Raw genomic sequence first — 21,943 nt, 5'->3', positions numbered from 1 at the left:
AATGACAAATCATTGAAATGAGCTTTACATAACGACTTGAATGGAAATATACATATCTTGTCAACCTGGTAACGTTCGTGTTAAGTTGAAGATAATGCCTAACGGTACATAAGACAAACTGTTTGTTTCAGTGAAAGATCGCAATATATTTTACCGAGTGGGCGCCAAAAACTATATTTAATAAGTGACGTAGCCACGTGTAAAATATATACTTATGGTGTTCATGAGCTGATCTTACGCGTAGGCAAACGTGTTTTTTGTTGTTGTTGTTGTTGTTGTTGTTTTTTTATTGTTTTTTTGTTTGTTTATTACATGCCTGTATATACAAATTGTTTATTTAAGTGTAAGATCGCAAAATACCCAAATATATTTAAGTCGCCTCTGTTTATTATATGCCTACAATGGAAACGAAATAATAGTTGATTGTAATTTTCAGAAAATCGCGCAAATTCTTTTCAGAAATGACGTCGTTACGATGGGATCCCAGCCCTCTGCTCGTTGACTTTTGATTTGAAGTTAGGTCGGGCTAAGATTTCCAAACAGTAAAAACATTCAAATTGTCACTCTTTCAAACAAGGAAATTTGATTTTTATTTCACTATTAAAATAGTTAATACAATTAATATCTTTAAATTACGGGAGCATCTAACAAAAAAATAAATATTCGATGACATCAAGCTTGACTGTGACGCGATATGTTTAATATGACGTATCTACGCGTGTCCAAAATCGATGTATCTGTATTCTTTGGTTTCTAAGTAGACTTTTTGGCGGTAGGCGTTAAAGATAAAAAATTTAAACATGTACGTGGAACTTGGTAAGTCTGTTACGAACAAAATACATTGTAACATTAAAATGCGAAAGACAACAACATATAACAAAGTGTGAATTGTGTTATATTAAATAAAATACAAATATTAAAGTGCTAATAGCAAATTATTGCAAATAATTGCCAATCTAAAAATAGTAAAAATGTTGATTTTCTTAGTGCGGTCATACGCCAAGCTTACCACCGACAATTCAATCTGCATTGAATTAAATGTTCAGTTCCGGGCGTGCACTTTTACTTTGCTTCGATATCAACCACCACTTAAATAAACATGTCTTTCAGAGTTTAAATTGATAAACGACAATGGTAAAATACTTTGCTCTTCAAACCGACCAAAGACGCAATATCTCCTTTTTGTTTAAAATAAAAAAAAAACTAATAAGGAGCATGCAACTTATTGTGGAGAGTTTCGTGATAAATAAATTGATTGACATACAAAGTTGAATGATTGTGGTATTTATTTGTCATATATGTATATTTCTTTTGATTGCTTTAAAGCATAACCTCGTATCTACTGCCTTTGTAAACATTCATCGGAAAACATGTTTCAGTTGGGTTCATGACAAGGAGAGAGGTTGGCCATTGTAACTCCCAAATTTACTATAGAATATGCATTCCGAAACTTCCGTTTGATAGGCAAACATACATATTAGCATATATTTGGACCACAAAAGTCATTTGATTTAATTTTTACAATGACAAACACTATTTTTACCGTAACCCACGGTTTTTATAGAATTATAAATTTCTCAAGATATCGCACAGGAACCGAGTATAATGTACATTTTTTCCCTTAGCCGCTAAAGAGCGGAACATCTACGTAGCGCATGCGCAATGTATCCAAAACGACGGATCGTGAAAGCGGTGCTGAGCAGCAAGCCGCTGTTTTATTGATCGGATCGGCACAAACTGAGCTACTGTCGCGTGGCAAATGTTGGGAGCACGTTTTGGACGCAGGTCTTCCTGTCGCTGCACGGCGTCAACCGGCGCCAGGGAAAACAGGACGCTGGCGACACGGTATTTGACCTTCCACGTGACGCCGCGCACGGAAAAATGAAACAACACGGTAACATTACCACGAAGTCGGTTGAGCGCCTAAATGGTACTACTTCCTTTCTCGTGGCTCGGAGTCCGTATTCTAGATTGTTTTCGTCTTATATTGATCAAAATTATTTGCCAAATAAATGGAATATAGCTAGATCTATGGGAATAAAAGGCGATAAATGTGGAAACAATGTAACGTTTGGACAGTTTCTTTGGTCTATCTCAAGTAAGATTTTGGATAGAAAGTTCACGGATTTACACTGGGCTCCCATATACAGTATATGTATGCCTTGTGATTATAAAATAGACATGGTTGCTAAGCAAGAAACATTTAATGACGACGTGAAATATATTCTAGATAAAGCAAACGTAGAACAACATATAAGAGATGAAGTGAATAAAGCCATTAATGAACAAAACCTCATAGAACACTCGTTACGAACCCTCGTAGGTACGAATGCCACAAAAGGCCACCATAGGCCAATAATACCGAAAGGGTGTGTTTCTGAAAAAGAGCTTGCAAGAAGAATATGGCACGCATTCCAAATTCAAGGTTACACAACAATGACGTCGAGTTTCCGGAACGAGAGTTCAATGACGTCACGGAGGAGGAAATAGAAGCACGCCTGCAGAAGGCGGTCAACGAGGCTGTGGAGCGCCGGAAGTTGAGTGGTGGCGAGTTCGCGGCTCAGAGGCACGCCTGGATGGTGAAATTTTGCAAGGGAGTCAGTTCGGAGGTTTTAAAGATGTCACATGACGCGTATTATGAGGACTTTTTCATGTTTGGTTATGACATTGATCCTAGCATAATGTGAAAGACATACAAACAATTAACAATTATTAAATACAAACAATCCTATTGTTGTATATGCAGACGTTTATTTCAAACATTTAAATATGTTCCTGGCCAAATACTCGTGTGCGTGTGTGTTTGTCGTGCGTGCATATCTGTGTGTGCGTCCGTACGTATGTGTGTGCGTTTTGTCTACGTTTTAGATCTTTGCGGTATATTTTAGATGCTTCACAATATGTATAATAAAATACTACCAATGTGATATTTTAACAAATATGATATTTATAGAATCAGTCATTTTTATTCACAGTTGACTTCCGCCTTTTTTGGTGGCGATACCACGAGGAAGGGGCGCGTCGCACAGGGGCGATAAACGCTTTCTTCTCAAAGTCGATAGACGCATACTGACAGCCGCTCTTTCTATGTATGTCCACTATGCAGTCATAATGGCCGGCGTCTGCGGTCGGGTCTGTGCAGTCCAGTGCAGCGTAATGGAGCTCACGGTGCTTTATGCGACTCTGTAAGAATATAATTCATATGGACATTTCCTTCAGATATATTGACATAAAATCATGATGGTGAAATCGAGGACGACAACGGTGGCGGCGCTGGATGACGATGATGATGATGATGATGATGATGATGATGATGATGATGATGATGATGATGATGATGATGAGAATGATGATGCATTATTAAAAATGAAATAACGATTTTACAGTCCCATCTTACGCCTGAATGAGCGGGCAGCGACCAAAACCTGTCCTGTTATGTTTGAATACGTTGGCCCGTAATTCGCGTAGGCGTCGCCTGACCCGCGCGGTAATTCTGTCCCTAGCTTACTGACGTCAACGTTAGGGGGGAATGTCACTGAAAACGTTTTAGACCTTGCTTCATCGCCAATTGTGTTATGTCTTTGTGATTTGGGTATCACTTGAGAATATTCCGCCGCTTTTGTTTCTTTTCCCATGTCCAATCGTCTTTGAGACTTAGGAATCACATGAGAATATTCCGGCGAAGTGTTTCTTGTATCACCTTCAGCGTTAGGATTTCTTTGAGACTTAGGAATCACTTGAGAATATTCTGGTGCATTGTTAATAGTTCCCGTCCATGTGGTCTGTTTTCTTTGAAACGTTGGTGTAACCGATTCATACTCTGGGGGAACACGTTTATCATCTAAACGACCCGAAGCTGGGTTGACGGATGACCGGCAATCCTGTATTTTTGCATACTGGTCTTCACAGGAAGATGTGGGAACGCCCTGGTCAGGACGTTTAGGCAGTATCCGAGCTGTTGGTTTTTCGGTTTCGAGAGCTGCGTCGTGGCTTTTGTGTTGGCCTAAAATATTTTCCATACTTGAATATGTTTCAAATGTCGCAAAGGACTTCCAAAATAGAAAGATAATATTTGTTTACAAATATCAATATCGATACAATAATTGTTAGACAAGCTATGAATACATTAGTAGTTTGCATATTCCTGCGATGGAAACTGTGATAACAGGCAGACCATCAACAAGCTCACATGCACCGGGCATTATCATAATGATACTATTACAAATAAAAACATATGTACGAATTACGTAGTGATAAACTATTTACGAGAATATTGAACTATAAACTGATTAAGCAAAACATGTATATATAGAAGTACAGGCGGGATTTTGATCACGTATAGGAACTGTTGATAATATTTTCCTCTTGCAAGGTATTATAACTATTACTAGTATGTTGAATCAAAGGAAACGTTTATACTGCGCTTTTATGGATTAAACAAAAGCATTTGTGAGAGATAATATGTGGTATAAATTGATGAAACTTGGAACTAGGAGTGATATGTTGAATATAGTAAAATCTATGTAGGATTCGGTCAAATCTAAGGTGAAACATAATACTGTTTAGGAGATAATTTTAATTGTGTTCGCGGTGTAAGACAAGGAGAAAGTATGTCGCCTTTCCTTTTCTCGATGTTTCTGAGTGTCATAGAATATATTTTTATACATAAAGGTTGAGATGGGATTGATGTCGATATGTTTTAGGTATTCCTTATTTTTATATGCTGATGATATTGTTATATTTGCAGACTCAGCAAATGAGCTGAAGTAAAGATAAGATGCGTTGCTTAAATACTTTAATTTATGGAAATTAGTTGTAAATACAGATAAAACACAAATTATGATATTTAGTACGACAGGGAGAAATAATTTAAAGTTGTATTACAATAATGAGGAATTATAAATCGTCAATAGTTTTTCATATCTAGGCGTGGAGTTTAGCAACGGAGGATCCTTTTCGGACGCCCAAACTACATGGGCAGACCAGGCGCTTTAAGCCTTTTTTTAAATGAATTAGTATATTTATAAGTTCTCTTGTCTGTAATTAAAGCATGGACATGATCTATTCTATAAACTAATTGCACCAATTTTGAAAGAAACAAGAAGTACATAAAAAGGTTTTATATTATGCATAAAATGACATAAACCGAAATGCAAACAAACCGAATTAGTGTTCACTTACCAAAGATCTTCTTTGTAGTTTAGGTTTATATGGGGCATGTTTTTATCAAGAATTTGGTTATGTTGAATTATTTTTGTCATCATAAGTGAACCAGCGGTTGAAAGGTAGCTTCATCCAAGATTGACATGGCAGACTTAATGGAATTATTAGAAGACGAATATAATTTTGTTTTTGAGTGCACATTGTATAATAAACATAAAGGTAAATATTTTCCTATGTATTATAGCGAACATTCCACCCAGTATGCATAAATAAGTGGAACATTTTAATATCTAAATTAATTTTTGAAAAGTTGTAAGTATTTTATTTTTTAAAACATTTCAATTAAGAAACACCGCACTATGCTCCATGTATAGTGTAATTGTCATTTATTTTTATTGACAATTACAGAATCAAGCACTCTTTTGAAGCGTAAATATAAACAAGTAGCGCATCTCCCTATGTCTGCATTCATGTATTAGTCTTTATTCATTTTTTATGCATAAATTTTGAGCTTTTTTAATCGCCATTGTAAATGTACATGTTTGCCAGATGGGTTTAAGCCCTTCTTGGAAATAAATGTTCTGTTGTGTTCATATAAGGTTGTTTAATTCCCTTCTAATACAAAATAAATGACAACAGCATAGAAATGAAGACAACTGAATCGAAATTAACGGTAATTTTAGTAAAACTTACGATTTCTGCGGACAATCAAGACAGACCCGACCACGATAACCACAACGATGATTGCTGCCATCACTATGGCAACCACAGTTGCAATGTTTGGTCCAGTCGATATATTTACACTGTTGTCTGAATCTACGTCTAGCACACTGCCTACAGGCGGGTCTGATTTCGTTGAATCCTCATTGATATCTACAATATATTGTAATTACTTTTATTTAAGAGGTTAACATATGTCAGGGAAGAGAGTAGATAAAACTTGCAAACTAAAGGGTTGGGGGAAGTACAAGCGGTCAAATTGTATAAACTCAACACAAAAACAGTTCTTAAATCAGGGCTCAGCTCATGCATGTTCTATCACATGTTGAAGCGACTATTAAATTAGCGACATTTAAATAGTTAATGCCCAGAATAACTAATTGTTGCAACATGATTTTTATCTTATTTGTCTATTCACTATTATCGTTATTTAAGCAACCGTAACTAATTGAAAACGTTAACGTACCGGTCATAGTTACCCTATGTGTTGTAGTAACGGTGCTCACGTGCGTTGTTTCCGGCATCTTCCACGTGAACGTCCAACGTGAACTCTGCAATGTTAAACCGCTTTGCCAGCAGTCCAGAAAATACTTGCCATTATCTGCTGCGCTTATGTTGTATACGGTGAGAAAGTTACCTGACTCATTATATTTCGGGTCGAGTTTAGGGCTGTCTTTCAAAGGTATTACAATGATTGGTGCGCGTTTTGCAGATTCAAACAGCCAGCGACGGTGGTTGTAGGTGATATGAGCCACAAAAAAGGGGCTCGGGTAAAAACGGAGCTTGAGAATGTCTTCATTTTGGTCACCTCTCACATTTCCGCAACCTGCAAAAGAATCATAAAGATATCAATCAATTGCAGGTTTTGAACAACCCGAAGATCATGACAATTTTTTACAGTTGAAAATTAAAAAAGGACATAGCTGAGTCCATCAATGAGATTGCTCTACTAACTCAAATATACAAGATCTATTTACAGAACAGAAATATTTTATTACATGTACAGATTACAGTGTTTTTTTTGCGTTACATGGTATAAATATATCAACATTGTAACTATATTATGCGTATTAATGATTTATAAAGGGTGAACTGAACAAGTTATGTTGGAATTCATCAAAGTTAGTACAAGAATATTATTTGACTTTCGTATTGGTTTACATGTTGGAACAGTAATTTTCAATATATGACTTACTAGCATGACAAATATAGTATAAAATATCTAAACATAAGGTTAAACTTGAGTTAAATATTCTAAATGTAAAATATTCTCACACAATATCTCACACTGAAAAAAAATCATTATTGATATATCAGCCAAATTTTGGTTTCGATATATGATGTGGATGTTTAGAGACTCCATTCTGTTAATGTTAAATGCTTCATTGCTCAATTTAGATTAAGACTTAAACACACTTATATCACCCAGTGGAGAGAAGCCGTTAGTACGTCAACCGGATTTACACTATTTCCTGCTCCTATAAAGTGACTAAATGAGAGAGTATATTCCTTTTTTAAATATTATATAAATAGGCCAAGCATGTTCAAATTTATTCAACTTCTCAATGTAAGAAATAAATACTAACTGCATAAACTAGCATTGCATATCGTTAACGCTTCTAAACGAAGAAACAATATTATCAATATTGTACAGTAGAATATATTTTGTAATACATTTCCTTCTCTATTGTAGTTTGTGACATGTTATGCATAATAAAGCTAATTAGTGCTATTAATTGTGGTTTAGTCTTATTTCATTACTTGTGTATCTATGAATTTCTGATTTATGTATACGATGATAAACTGTATATTCTTAAATCAAAATAAAATGTATGTTAGGTTATGTTATATCAAGTAACAAAGTCACACATTAACCTCATTTATTGTTGCGCTTACTTAAAGCATTAACACTTCCTACATCCCTGATTGTTGTGCTTCTTCTTACACTAATATCCTTCTATCGCAGTTGTTTGTTGCGCAATTTATTGACATGAGTACCCTTCTACCTCAATTATTGGTTGTGTTATCTATTGACATGAGTACTCTTCTACCTCAATTATTCACTGCGTTATCAATTGACATGAGTACCCTTCTACCTCAATTATTGGTTGTGTTATCTATTGACATGAATACCCTACTACCTCAATTAGTCACTGCGTTATCTATTGACATGAGTATCCTTCTACCTCAATTATTGGTTGTGTTATCTATTGATATGAATACCCTACTACCTCAATTAGTCACTGCGTTATCAATTGACATGATTACCCTTATACCTCAATTATTGGTTGTGTTATCTGTTGACATGAGTACCCTTCTACCTCAATTATTGGTTGTGTTATCTATTGACATGATTACCCTTCTACCTCAATTAGTCACTGCGTTATCTATTGACTTGAGTACCCTTCTACCTCAATTAGTCACTGTGTTATCTATTGACATGATTACCCTTCTACCTCAATTATTGGTTGTGTTATCTATTGACATGAGTACTCTTCTACCTCAATTAGTCACTGCGTTATCTATTGACTTGAGTACCCTTCTACCTCAATTATTCACTGTGTTATCTATTGACATGAGTACCATTCTACCCCAATTATTCACTGCTTTATATACTGACATGAGTACCCTTCTACCTCAATTATTCACTGTGTTATCTCTTGACATGAGTACCATTCTACCTCAATTATTCACTGCGTTATCTGTTGACATGAGTACCCTTCTGTCTCAATTATTCACTGCGTTATCTGTTGACATGAGTACCCTTCTGCATCAATTATTCACTGCGTTATCTATTGACATGAGTACCCTTTTACCTCAATTATTCACTGCGTTATATATTGACATGAGTACCCTTCTACCTCAATTATTGGTTGTGTTATCTATAAACATCACCATCTATCGACCTCAATTATTCACTGTGTTATCTGTTGACATGAGTACCCTTTTACCTCAATTGTTGTTTCTGTTATCTATTGATATGAGTACCCTTCTACCTCAATTATACACTGTGTTATCTATTGACATGAGTACCCTTCTACCTCAATTATACACTGTGTTGTCTATTGACATGAGTACCCTTCTACCTCAATTATTCACTGTGTTATCTATTGACATGAGTACCCTTCTACCTCAATTATTTACTGTGTTATCTATTGACACGAGTACTCTTCTACCTCAATTATTTACTGTGTTATCTGTTGACATGAGTACCCTTCTGCCTCAATTATACACTGCGTTATCTATTGACATGAGTACCCTTTTACCTCAATTATTATTTGTGTTATCTATTGACATGAGTACCCTCCTACCTCAATTATTGTTTGTGTTATCTATTGACATGAGTACCCTTTTACCTCAAACTCCGGTTGACCATACTTAGGACATGACCTTTCTTTTATCACAATTATTAGATGCGCTTATTTAATAATTTTGTTTACAAAAATTATTTTAATTAGAATGTAAACCCTTAAGGTATTACGACCCTTATGGGCATCATTTCAAACTATGATCAGCTTGATAATTTCTATATGTGTATCATTTTCTGGAATCAAAAACACAATTTAAAAGATAAATAACAATTGTTAAATAACAATTTTATCAAAACTTGAATTACCCTACCCCCCCCCCCCCCCCCCCATTTCAGATTTTATTATGAAAACAACATTACCCGAGAGACAAGAAATATACTTTATTTAAATTATTTTTCAACATTTTGGTAATAATTTGATATCAGAGTAACAAGTAATAGATTTGCTTTCAGAAATGATACATTATTGATCACATTATCAAAAAATATAATCAAACTGTACTGAAATAGCCATATGGTATGACAATTTTAGCATACTGTTTTGACCGCGTAAAAATTGGAACATAGTCGTTTAAAGCAAAATCAACAAGTTCAAGAAATATTCATTTAGTTTGAAATTCCGAATCACCTATTTTAGCTGAAAAAAGGCAATATAAACTTGAAAGCTTATGAAAACAAAGAAGAAAAATGGAAAAAGATATATGTGCTTTTGGATTGATTCGAACCTCTACCTTGAAACCCTCGAAATATTTGTAGTCATGTGCTTAACAACATAGGCTACAGCATTAACATTGAAGAGTTAAAAGTGGAGGTTTTCATTACGTGTGTGCTACCTTAAACAGCTCAATACTACATTATGTATAACTCACTTCTTTCCTCGGATCGGGCCCACTTTTGAAGCAAAGCAATAATCAGCAGACTCGCTAGAAGTTTGTATTCCATCGTGTGTTTCATCTTTATCATTCGCTATGTTAAATGGAACAGATTCTTGTGGTTTGATCATTAGGCGATAAACTCCTGATTAAAATAATATATTACATGTTGTTTCAAATAAACTTTGCCGTTGTTAAACTGTAGACAGAACAATGCATAAATATTTCAGTGATGTATCCTTGTATCAGTCATACTGAGCACTTATGTTGCTAACATTTCATGTGTACGTTGAAACCAGACTTACAACATTAAAGTTACAAGTGCAATCTTTAAAGATATAGGTGTGTTCTCTAGCGAGTAAGATTCCGGAAGCGCGTGAGTGTGTTTTCCTTACTGTTTATCTAATGTTAAGGAGGCATGCATTCACTGTTACCAGCGCTTCATCTGTCAACAGGGGTGCAGTAGTGAGTAATGACAAATCATTGAAATGAGCTTTACATAACGACTTGAATGGAAATATACATATCTTGTGAACCTGGTAACATTCGTGTTAAGTTGAAGATAATGCCTAACGGTACATAAGACAAACTGTTTGTTTCAGTGTAAGATCGCAATATATTTTACCGAGTGGGCGCCAAAAACTATATTTAATGAGTGACGTAGCCACGTGTAAAATATATACTTATGGTGTTCATGAGCTGATCTTACGCGTAGGCAAACATGTTTTTTTTTTGTTTTGTTTTGTTTATTACATGCCTGTATATACAAATTGTCTATTTAAGTGTAAGATCGCAAAATACCCAGTAAGCGCGGAAACTATATTTAAGTCGCCTCTGTTTATTATATGCCTACAATGGAAACGAAATAATAGTTAATTGTAATTTTCAGAAAATCGCGCAAATTCTTTTCAGAAATGACGTCGTTACGATGGGATCCCAGCCTCTCTGCTCGTTGACTTTTGATTTGAAGTTAGGTCCGGCTAAGATTTCCAAACAGTAAAATCATTCAAATTGTCACTCTTTCAAACAAGGAAATTTGATTTTTATTTCAATGTTAAAATAGTTAATACAATTAATATCTTTAAATTACGGGAGCATCTAACAAAAAAATAAATATTCGATGACATCAAGCTTGACTGCGACACGATATGTTTAATATGACGTATCTACGCGTGTCCAAAAATCGATGTATCTGTATTCTTTGGTTTCTAAGTAGACTTAAGCATATTAATAAGTTAGTGTTTTTGGCGGTAGGCGTTAAAGATAAAAAATTTAAACATGTACGTGGAACTTGGTAAGTCTGTTACGAACAAAATACATTGTAACATTAAATGCGAAAGACAACAACATATAACAAAGTGTAAATTGTGTTATATTAAATAAAATACAAATATTAAAGTGCTAATAGCAAATTATTGCAAATAATTGCCAATCTAAAAATAGTAAAAATGTTGATTTTCTTAGTGCGGTCATACGCCAAGCTTACCACCGACAATTCAATCTGCATTGAATTAAATATTCAGTTCCGGGCGTGCACTTTTACTTTGCTTCGATATCAACCATCACTTAAATAAACATGTCTTTCAGAGTTTAAATTGATAAACGACAATGGTAAAATACTTTGCTCTTCAAACCGACCGAAGACGCAATATCTCCTTTTTGTTTAAAATAAAAAAAAACTAATAAGGAGCATGCAACTTATTGTGGAGAGTTTCGTGATAAATAAATTGATTGACATACAAAGTTGAATAATTGTGGTATTTATTTGTCATATATGTATATTTCTTTTGATTGCTTTAAAGCATAACCTCGTATCTACTGCCTTTGTAAACATTCATCGGAAAACATGTTTCAGTTGGGTTCATGACAAGGAGAGAGGTTGGCCATTGTAACTCCCAAAACTACTATAGAATATGCATTCCGAAACTTCCGTTTGATAGGCAAACATAATAAACATACATATTAGCATATATTTGGACCACAAAAGTCATTTGATTTGATTTTTACAATGACAAACACTATTTTTACCGTAAACCACGGTTTTTATAGAATTATAAATTTCTCAAGATATCGCACAGGAACCGAGTATAATGTACATTTTTTCCATAAGCCGCTAAAGAGCGGAACATCTACGTAGCGCATGCGCAATGTATCCAAAACGACGGATCGTGAAAGCGGTGCTGAGCAGCAAGCCGCTGTTTTATTTATCGGATCGGCACAAACTGAGCTACTGTCGCGTGGCAAATGTTGGGAGCACGTTTTGGACGCAGGTCTTCCTGTCGCTGCACGGCGTCAACCGGCGCCAGGGAAAACAGGACGCTGGCGACACGGTATTTGACCTTCCACGTGACGCCGCGCACGGGAAAATGAAACAACACGGTAACATTACCACGAAGTCGGTTGAGCGCCTAAATGGTACTACTTCCTTTCTCGTGGCTCGGAGTCCGTATTCTAGATTGTTTTCGTCTTATATTGATCAAATTTATTTGCCAAATAAATGGAATATAGCTAGATCTATAGGAATAAAAGGCGATAAATGTGGAAACAATGTAACGTTTGGACAGTTTCTTTGGTCTATCTCAAGTAAGATTTTGGATAGAAAGTTCACGGATTTACACTGGGCTCCCATATACAGTATATGTATGCCTTGTGATTATAAAATAGACATGGTTGCTAAGCAAGAACCATTTAATGACGACGTGAAATATATTCTAGATAAAGCAAACGTAGAACAACATATAAGAGATGAAGTGAATAAAGCCATTAATGAACAAAACTTCATAGAACACTCGTAACGAACCCTCGTAGGTACGTATGCCCCAAAAGGCCACCATAGGCCAATAATACCGAAAGGGTGTGTTTCTGAAAAAGAGCTTGCAAGAAGAATATGGCACGCATTCCAAATTCAAGGTTACACAACAATGACGTCGAGTTTCCGGAACGAGAGTTCAATGACGTCACGGAGGAGGAAACAGAAGCACGCCTGCAGAAGGCGGTCAACGAGGCTGTGGAGCGCCGGAAGTTGAGTGGTGGCGAGTGCGCGGCTCAGAGGCACGCCTGGATGGTGAAATTTTGCAAGGGAGTCAGTTCGGAGGTTTTAAAGATGTCACATGACGCGTATTATGAGGACTTTTTCATGTTTGGTTATGACATTGATCCTAGCATAATGTGAAAGACATACAAACTATTAACAATTATTAAATACAAACAATCCTATTGTTGTATATGCAGACGTTTATTTCAAACATTTAAATATGTTCCTGGCCAAATACTCGTGTGCGTGTGTGTTTGTCGTGCGTGCATATCTGTGTGTGCGTCCGTACGTATGTGTGTGCGTTTTGTCTACGTTTAAGATCTTTGCGGTATATTTTAGATGCTTCACAATATGTATAATAAAATACTACCAATGTGATATTTTAACAAATATGATATTTATAGAATCAGTTATTTTTATTCACAGTTGACTTCCGCCTTTTTTGGTGGCGATACCACGAGGAAGGGGCGCGTCGCACAGGGGCGATAAACGCTTTCTTCTCAAAGTTGATAGACGCATACTGACAGCCGCTCTTTCTATGTATGTCCACTATGCAGTCATAATGGCCGGCGTCTGCGGTCGGGTCTGTGCAGTCCAGTGCAGCGTAATGGAGCTCACGGTGCTTTATGCGACTCTGTAAGAATATAATTCATATGAACATTTCCTTCAGATATATTGACATAAAATCATGATGGTGAAATCGAGGACGACAACGGTGGCGGCGCTGGATGACGATGATGATGATGATGATGATGATGATGATGATGAGAATGATGATGCATTATTAAAAATGAAATAACGATTTTACAGTCCCACCTTACGCCTGAATGAGCGGGCAGCGACCAAAACCTGTCCTGTTATGTTTGAATACGTTGGCCCGTAATTCGCGTAGGCGTCGCCTGACCCGCGCGGTAATTCTGTCCCTAGCTTACTGACGTCAACGTTAGGGGGAAATGTCACTGAAAACGTTTTAGACCTTGCTTCATCGCCAATTGTGTTATGTCTTTGTGATTTGGGTATCACTTGAGAATATTCCGCCGCTTTTGTTTCTTTTCCCATGTCCAATCGTCTTTGAGACTTAGGAATCACATGAGAATATTCCGGCGAAGTGTTTCTTGTATCACCTTCAGCGTTATGATTTCTTTGAGACTTAGGAATCACTTGAGAATATTCTGGTGCATTGTTAATAGTTCCCGTCCATGTGGTCTGTTTTCTTTGAAACGTTGGTGTAACCGATTCATACTCTGGGGGAACACGTTTATCATCTAAACGACCCGAAGCTGGGTTGACGGATGACCGGCAATCCTGTATTTTTGCATACTGGTCTTCACAGGAAGATGTGGGAACGCCCTGGTCAGGAAGTTTAGGCAGTATCCGAGCTGTTGGTTTTTCGGTTTCGAGAGCTGCGTCGTGGCTTTTGTGTTGGCCTAAAATATTTTCCATACTTGAATATGTTTCAAATGTCGCAAAGGACTTCCAAAATAGAAAGATAATATTTGTTTACAAATATCAATATCGATACAATAATTGTTAGACAAGCTATGAATACATTAGTAGTTTGCATATTCCTGCGATGGAAACTGTGATAACAGGCAGACCATCAACAAGCTCACATGCACCGGGCATTATCATAATGATACTATTACAAATAAAAACATATGTACGAATTACGTAGTGATAAACTATTTCCGAGAATATTGAACTATAAACTGATTAAGCAAAACATGTATATATAGAAGTACAGGCGGGATTTTGATCACGTATAGGAACTGTTGATAATATTTTCCTCTTGCAAGGTATTATAACTATTACTAGTATGTTGAATCAAAGGAAACGTTTATACTGCGCTTTTATGGATTAAACAAAAGCATTTATGAGAGATAATATGTGGTATAAATTGATGAAACTTGGAACTAGGAGTGATATGTTGAATATAGTAAAATCTATGTAGGATTCGGTCAAATCTAAGGTGAAACATAATACTGTTTAGGAGATAATTTTAATTGTGTTCGCGGTGTAAGACAAGGAGAAAGTATGTCGCCTTTCCTTTTCTCGATGTTTCTGAGTGTCATAGAATATATTTTTATACATAAAGGTTGAGATGGGATTGATGTCGATATGTTTTAGGTATTCCTTATTTTTATATGCTGATGATATTGTTATATTTGCAGACTCAGCAAATGAGCTGAAGTAAAGATAAGATGCGTTGCTTAAATACTTTAATTTATGGAAATTAGTTGTAAATACAGATAAAACACAAATTATGATATTTAGTACGACAGGGAGAAATAATTTAAAGTTGTATTACAATAATGAGGAATTATAAATCGTCAATAGTTTTTCATATCTAGGCGTGGAGTTTAGCAACGGAGGATCCTTTTCGGACGCCCAAACTACATGGGCAGACCAGGCGCTTTAAGCCTTTTTTTAAATGAATTAGTATATTTATAAGTTCTCTTGTCTGTAATTAAAGCATGTACATGATCTATTCTATAAACTAATTGCACCAATTTTGAAAGAAACAAGAAGTACATAAAAAGGATTTATATTATGCTTGAAATGACATAAACCGAAATGCAAACAAACCGAATTAGTGTTCACTTACCAAAGATCTTCTTTGTAGTTTAGGTTTATATGGGGCATGTTTTTATCAAGAATTTGGTTATGTTGAATTATTTTTGTCATCATAAGTGAACCAGCGGTTGAAAGGTAGCTTCATCCAAGATTGACATGGCAGACTTAATGTAATTATTATATGACGAATATAATTTTGTTTTTGAGTGCACATTGTATAATAAACATAAAGGTAAATATTATAGCGAACATTCCACCCAGTATGCATAAATAAGTGGAACATTTGAATATCTAAATTAATTTTTGAAAAGTTGTAAGTATTTTATTTTTAAAACATTTCAATTAAGAAACACCGCACTATGCTCCATGTATAGTGTAATTGTCATTTATTTTTATTGACAATTACAGAATCAAGCACTCTTTTGAAGCGTAAATATAAACAAGTAGCGCATCTCCCTATGTCTGCATTCATGTATTAGTCTTTATTCATTTTTTATGCATAAATTTTGAGCTTTTTTTAATCGCCATTGTAAATGTACATGTTTGCCAGATTGGTTAAAGCCCTTCTTGGAAATAAATGTTCTGTTGTGTTCATATAAGGTTGTTTAATTCCCTTCTAATACAAAATAAATGACAACAGCATATAAATGAAGACAACTGAATCGAAATTAACGGTAATTTTAGTAAAACTTACGATTTCTGCGGACAATCAAGACAGACCCGACCACGATAACCACAACGATGATTGCTGCCATCACTATGGCAACCACAGTTGCAATGTTTGGTCCAGTCGATATATTTACACTGTTGTCTGAATCTACGTCTAGCACACTGCCTATAGGCGTGTCTGATTTCGTTGAATCCCCATTGATATCTACAATATATTGTAATTACTTTTATTTAAGATGTTAACATATGTCAGGGAAGAGAGTAGATATTACTTGCAAACTAAAGGGTTGGGGGAAGTACAAGCGGTCAAATTGTATAAACTCAACACAAAAACAGTTCTTAAATCAGGGCTCAGCTCATGCATGTTCTATCACATGTTGAAGCGACTATTAAATTAGCGACATTTAAATAGTTAATGCCCAGAATAACTAATTGTTGCAACATGATTTTTATCTTATTTGTCTAATCACTATAATCGTTATTTAAGCAACCGTAACTAATTAAAAACGTTAACGTACCGGTCATAGTTACCCTATGTGTTGTAGTAACGGTGCTCACGTGCGTTGTTTCCGGCATCTTCCACGTGAACGTCCAACGTGAACTCTGCAATGTTAAACCGCTTTGCCAGCAGTCCAGAAAATACTGACCATTATCTGCTGCGCTTATGTTGTATACGGTGAGAAAGTTACCTGACTCATTATATTTCGGATCGAGTTTAGGGCTGTCTTTCAAAGGTATTACAATGATTGGTGCGCGTTTTGCAGATTCAAACAGCCAGCGACGGTGGTTGTAGGTGATTTGAGCCACAAAAAAGGGGCTCGGGTAAAAACGGAGCTTGAGAATGTCTTCATTTTGGTCACCTCTCACATTTCCGCAACCTGCAAAAGAATCATAAAGATATCAATCAATTGCAGGTTTTGAACAACCCGAATATCACGACAATTTCTTACAGTTTGAAATTAAAAAAGGACATAGCTGAGTCCGTCAATGAGATTGCTCTACTAACTCAAATATACAAGAACTGTTTACAGAACAGAAATATTTTATTACATGTACAGATTACAGTTTTTTTGTGTTACATGGTATAAATATATCAACGTTGCAACTATACTATGCGTATTAATGATATATAAAGGGTGAACTGAAAAAGTTCATCAAATTCATCAAAGTTAGTACAAGAATATTATTTGATTTTCGTATTGGTTTACATGTTGGAACAGTAATTTTCAATATATGACTTACTAGCATGACAAATATAGTATAAAATATCTAAACATAAGGTTAAACTTGAGTTGAATATTCTAAATGTAAAACATTCTCACACAATACCTCACACTGAAAATAACAAATTATAGATACATCAGCCAAATTTTGGCTTCGATATATAATGTGGATGTTTAGAGACTCCGTTATGTTAATGTTAAATTGCTTCATTGCTCAATTTAGATTAAGACTTAAAGGCACTTATATCACCCAGTCGAGAGAAGCCGTCAGAACGTCAGCCGGATTAACACTATTTCGTGTTCGTATATAATGACTAAAGGAGAGAGTATATTCCATCTTTAAATATTATATAAATAGGCCAAGCATTTTCAAAGTTATTAAACTTCTCAATGTCAGAAATAAATACCAATTGCATAAACTAGCATTGTAATATATCGTTAACGCTTCTAAACAAAGAGACAAGTAGAATTCATATTGTTATGCATTTCCTTCTCTATTATAGTTTGTGGCATGTTATGCATAAGGAAGCTAATTAGAACTATCAATTGTGGTTGAGTTTTTTTCATTATTTGTGTATTTATGAATTTCTTATTTATGAATATGAGGATAAGGTGTATATTCTTAAATCAAAATATATTTATGTTACTTTATGTTATGTCTAATAACAAAGTCACACATTAACCTCATTTATTGTTGCCCTTACTTATAGTTATTAGTTGTGTTATCTGTTTACATGAGTACGCTTCTACCTCAATTGTTCACTGCGTTATCTGTTAACATGAGTACGCTTCTACCTCAATTATTCACTGCGTTATCTGTTGACATGAGTACGCATTTACCTCAATTATTCACTGCGTTATCTGTTAACATGAGTACGCTTCTACCTCAATTATTCACTGCGTTATCTGTTGACATGAGTACGCTTTTACCTCAATTATTCACTGCGTTATCTGTTGACATGAGTACGCTTCTACCTCAATTAGTGTTTGTGTTATCTGTTGACATGAGTACGCTTCTACCTCAATTATTCACTGCGTTATCTGTTGAAATGAGTACGCTTCTACCTCAATTATTCACTGTGTTATCTGTTGACATGACTACGCTTCTACCTCAATTATTCACTGCGTTATCTATTGACATGAGTACCCTTCTACCTCAATTATTGTTTTATGCTATCTATTGACATGAGTACCCTTCTACCTCAATTATTGTTTTATGTTATCTATTGTCATGCGTAACCCTCTACCTCAATTATTCACTACGCTATCTATTGACATGAGTACCCTTCTACCTCAATTATTGTTTGTTTTATCTATTGAACTGAGTACCCTTCTCTCTCAATTATTCATTGCGTTATATATTGACGTAAGTACCCTTCTACCTCAATTATTGTTTGTTTTATCTATCGAACTGAGTACCCTTCTACCTCAATTATTGTTTGTGTTATCTATTGACGTGAGTTCCCTTCTACCTCATTTATTGTTTGTTTTATCTATTAAACTGAGTACCCTTCTACCTTAATTATTCACTGCGTTATTTATTGACATGAGTACCCTTCTACATCAATTATCCATTGCGTTATCTATTGACATGAGTACCCTTCTATCTCAATTATTCACTGCGTTATCTATTGACATGAGTACCCTTCTACCTTAATTATTGTTTTATGTTATCAATTGACATGAGTACCCTTCTACCTCAATTATTGTTTTTGTTATCTATTGACATGAGAAGCCTTTTACCTCAATTATTGTTTTATGTTATCTATTGACATGCGTACTCCTCTACCTCAATAATTCACCACGCAATCTATTGACATGAGTACCCTTCTACCTCAATTATTGTTTGTTTTATCTGTTGAACGGAGTACACTTCTACCTCAATTATTGTTTGTGTTATATATTGACGTGAGTACCCTTCTACCTCAATTATTGTTTGTTTTATCTATTGAACTGAGTACCCTTCTACCACAATTATTCACTGCGTTATTTGTTGACATGAGTACCCTTCTACCTCAATTATTGTTTGTTTTATCTATTGAACTGAGTACCCTTCTACCACAATTATTCACTACGTTATTTATTGACATGAGTACCCTTCTACCTCAATTATTGTTTGTTTTATCTATTGAACTGAGTACCCTTCTACCACAATTATTCACTAAGTTATTTATTGACATGAATACCCTTCTACCTCAATTATTCACTGCGTTATTTATTGACATGAGTACCCTTCTACCTCAATTATTGTTTGTTTTATCATTTGAACTGAGTACCCTTCTACCTCAATTATTGTTTGTGTTATCTGTTGACATGAGTACCCTCCTACTTAAATTATTCACTGTGTTATTTATTGACATGAGTACCCTTCTACCTCAATTATTGTTTGTTTTATCTATTGAACTGAGTACCCTTCTACCTCAATTATTGTTTGTGTTATCTATTGACACGAGTACCCTACTACCTCATTTATATACTTTGTTATTTATTGACATGAGTACCCTTCTACCTCAAGTATTGTTTGTGTTATCTGTTGACATGAATATCCTTCTACCTCAATTGTTGGTTGTGTTATTTATTGACATGAGTACCCTTCTACCTCAATAATTGTTTGTGTTATCTACTGACATGAGTACCCTTATACCTCAAATATTGTTTGTGTTATCTGTTGACATGAGTATCCTTCTACCTCAATTGTTGGTTGTGTTATCTATTGACATGATTACCCTTCTACCTCAATTATTGTTTGTGTTATCTGTTGACATGAGTATCCTACTACCTCAATTATTCACTGCGTTATTTATTGACATGAGTATCATTCTACCTCAATATTTGTTTTTGTTATCTATTGACATGAGTACTCTTCTACCTCAATAATTGTTTGTGTTATCTATTGACATGAGTATCATTCTACCTCAATAATTGTTTGTGTTATCTATTGACATGAGTATCATTCTACCTCAATTATTGTTTGCGTTATCTATTGACATGAGTATCATTCTACCTCAATAATTGTTTGTGTTATCTATTGACATGAGTATCATTCTACCTCAATAATTGTTTGTGTTATCTATTGACATGAGTATCATTCTACCTCAATTATTGTTTGCGTTATTTATTGACATGAGTACCCTTTAACCTCAAAAGCCGGTTGTCCAGAACGTAACCCCTAAGGTACGACCCAAATGGGCATCATTTCAAACTACTAATCAGCTTGATAATTTCTAAATGTGTATCATTTCCTGGAATCTAAAACAAAATTTAAAAGATTTGTACCGTCAAATAACAATTTTATCTAAACTTAAATTACCATACCCCCATTTCAGATTTTGTTATAAAAACAACATTAGCCGAGAGAGAGGAAATAGCGTTTATTTCATTTATTTTTCAACATTTTGGTAATAATTTGATATCAGAGTAACAAGTAATATATTTGTTCTCAGAAATATACATTTTTGATATCATCATCAACAAATAATATCAAACAGTACTGAAATAGCCATATGGTATGACAATTTTAAAATACTGTTTTGACCGCGTAAAAATGGAACATAGACGTTTTAAAACAAGATCAACAAGTTCTAGAAATATTCATTCAGTCTGAAATTCCTAACCACCTACTTCAGCCGGGCCTGAACGTATTGAACTCTTCAAAAAGCTAATATTTGATAAGAAACAAAAAAAAAACAATATAGACTTCTGTAAAAATGTAAGCTTACGGGTGTGCTACCTTAAACAGCTCAATTCTACATTATGCATAACTTACTCCTTTCCTCAGATCGGGCCCACTTTTGAAGCACAGCAATAATCAGTAGACTCGCTAGAAGTTTGTATTCCATTGTGTGTTTCATCTTTATCATTCTCAATGTTAAATGGAACAGATTCTTGTAGTTTGATCATTGGACGAAAAGATCCTGATAAAAATAATAGATTACATGTTGTTTAAATTAACTGTGCCGTTGTTAAACTGTAGCCAAATAAATACAGAAATATATTTCAGTGGTGTTGCCACACAATCATATCCTAGTATCCATCGTATTGAGCACTTATCTTGCTAAAAGTTCATGTGTACGTTGAAACCAGATTTACAAAATTAAAGTTACAAGTGTAATCTTTAAAGATATGAATGTGATCTCTAGTTAGTAAGATTCCGGAAGCGAGTGAGTGTTTACTCCTTACTGTTTATCTAATGTTAAGGAAGCATGCATTCACTGTTACCAGCACTTCATCTATCAACAGGGGTGCACATATATGGTGTGTCATTTACTAGTGCGTAATGATAAACAATTGAAATAAACTCTTCAAATACATGAATGGAAACATACATATCTTGTGAACCTTGTTATTTTGTTAAGTTGAAGATAATATCTAACGGTAT

General features: G+C 35.0%; 2 protein-coding genes across 2 annotated transcripts; both read right to left on the bottom strand.

Moving 5' to 3' along the window:
* Positions 1–2,596: 2,596 nt before the first annotated feature.
* On the bottom strand, positions 2,597–10,313 carry LOC128234924 (uncharacterized). The gene is made up of 5 exons (XM_052949544.1): positions 10,063–10,313; positions 6,350–6,709; positions 5,857–6,036; positions 3,398–4,003; positions 2,597–3,183 (listed from the first exon to the last, which is right to left on the bottom strand). The coding sequence occupies exons 1-5, from the start codon at positions 10,154–10,156 to the stop codon at positions 3,164–3,166; spliced, it is 1,260 nt and encodes a 419-aa protein (XP_052805504.1). The 5' UTR covers positions 10,157–10,313; the 3' UTR covers positions 2,597–3,163.
* A 2,563-nt stretch (positions 10,314–12,876) lies between these two features.
* On the bottom strand, positions 12,877–21,720 carry LOC128233791 (uncharacterized). Its single transcript, XM_052947642.1, has 5 exons — positions 21,332–21,720; positions 16,861–17,220; positions 16,368–16,547; positions 13,916–14,526; positions 12,877–13,733 (listed from the first exon to the last, which is right to left on the bottom strand). Exons 1-5 carry the CDS (start codon positions 21,423–21,425, stop codon positions 13,506–13,508), a joined length of 1,473 nt encoding a protein of 490 aa, XP_052803602.1. The 5' UTR covers positions 21,426–21,720; the 3' UTR covers positions 12,877–13,505.
* Positions 21,721–21,943: the final 223 nt, after the last annotated feature.

The sequence above is a fragment of the Mya arenaria genome, chromosome 5, assembly GCF_026914265.1.
Source record: "Mya arenaria isolate MELC-2E11 chromosome 5, ASM2691426v1".
Taxonomy (NCBI): Eukaryota; Metazoa; Mollusca; class Bivalvia; order Myida; family Myidae; genus Mya; species Mya arenaria.
This window is presented reverse-complemented; position numbering and strand designations above follow the sequence as displayed.

What these genes read in the sequence shown, in the direction of transcription:
- LOC128233791 (XM_052947642.1), bottom strand. Translation starts at nt 21,425, where the DNA reads ATGATAAAGATGAAACACACAATGGAATACAAACTTCTAGCGAGTCTA. An exon ending in GGCCCGATCTGAGGAAAGGA is followed by an intron (nt 17,221 to 21,331) that starts GTAAGTTATGCA and finishes ATTCTTTTGCAG; the next exon opens with GTTGCGGAAATGTGAGAGGT. An exon ending in CTTGATTGTCCGCAGAAATC is followed by an intron (nt 14,527 to 16,367) that starts GTAAGTTTTACT and finishes AAAATATTTTAG; the next exon opens with GCCAACACAAAAGCCACGAC.
- LOC128234924 (XM_052949544.1), bottom strand. Translation starts at nt 10,156, where the DNA reads ATGATAAAGATGAAACACACGATGGAATACAAACTTCTAGCGAGTCTG. An exon ending in GGCCCGATCCGAGGAAAGAA is followed by an intron (nt 6,710 to 10,062) that starts GTGAGTTATACA and finishes ATTCTTTTGCAG; the next exon opens with GTTGCGGAAATGTGAGAGGT. An exon ending in CTTGATTGTCCGCAGAAATC is followed by an intron (nt 4,004 to 5,856) that starts GTAAGTTTTACT and finishes AAAATATTTTAG; the next exon opens with GCCAACACAAAAGCCACGAC.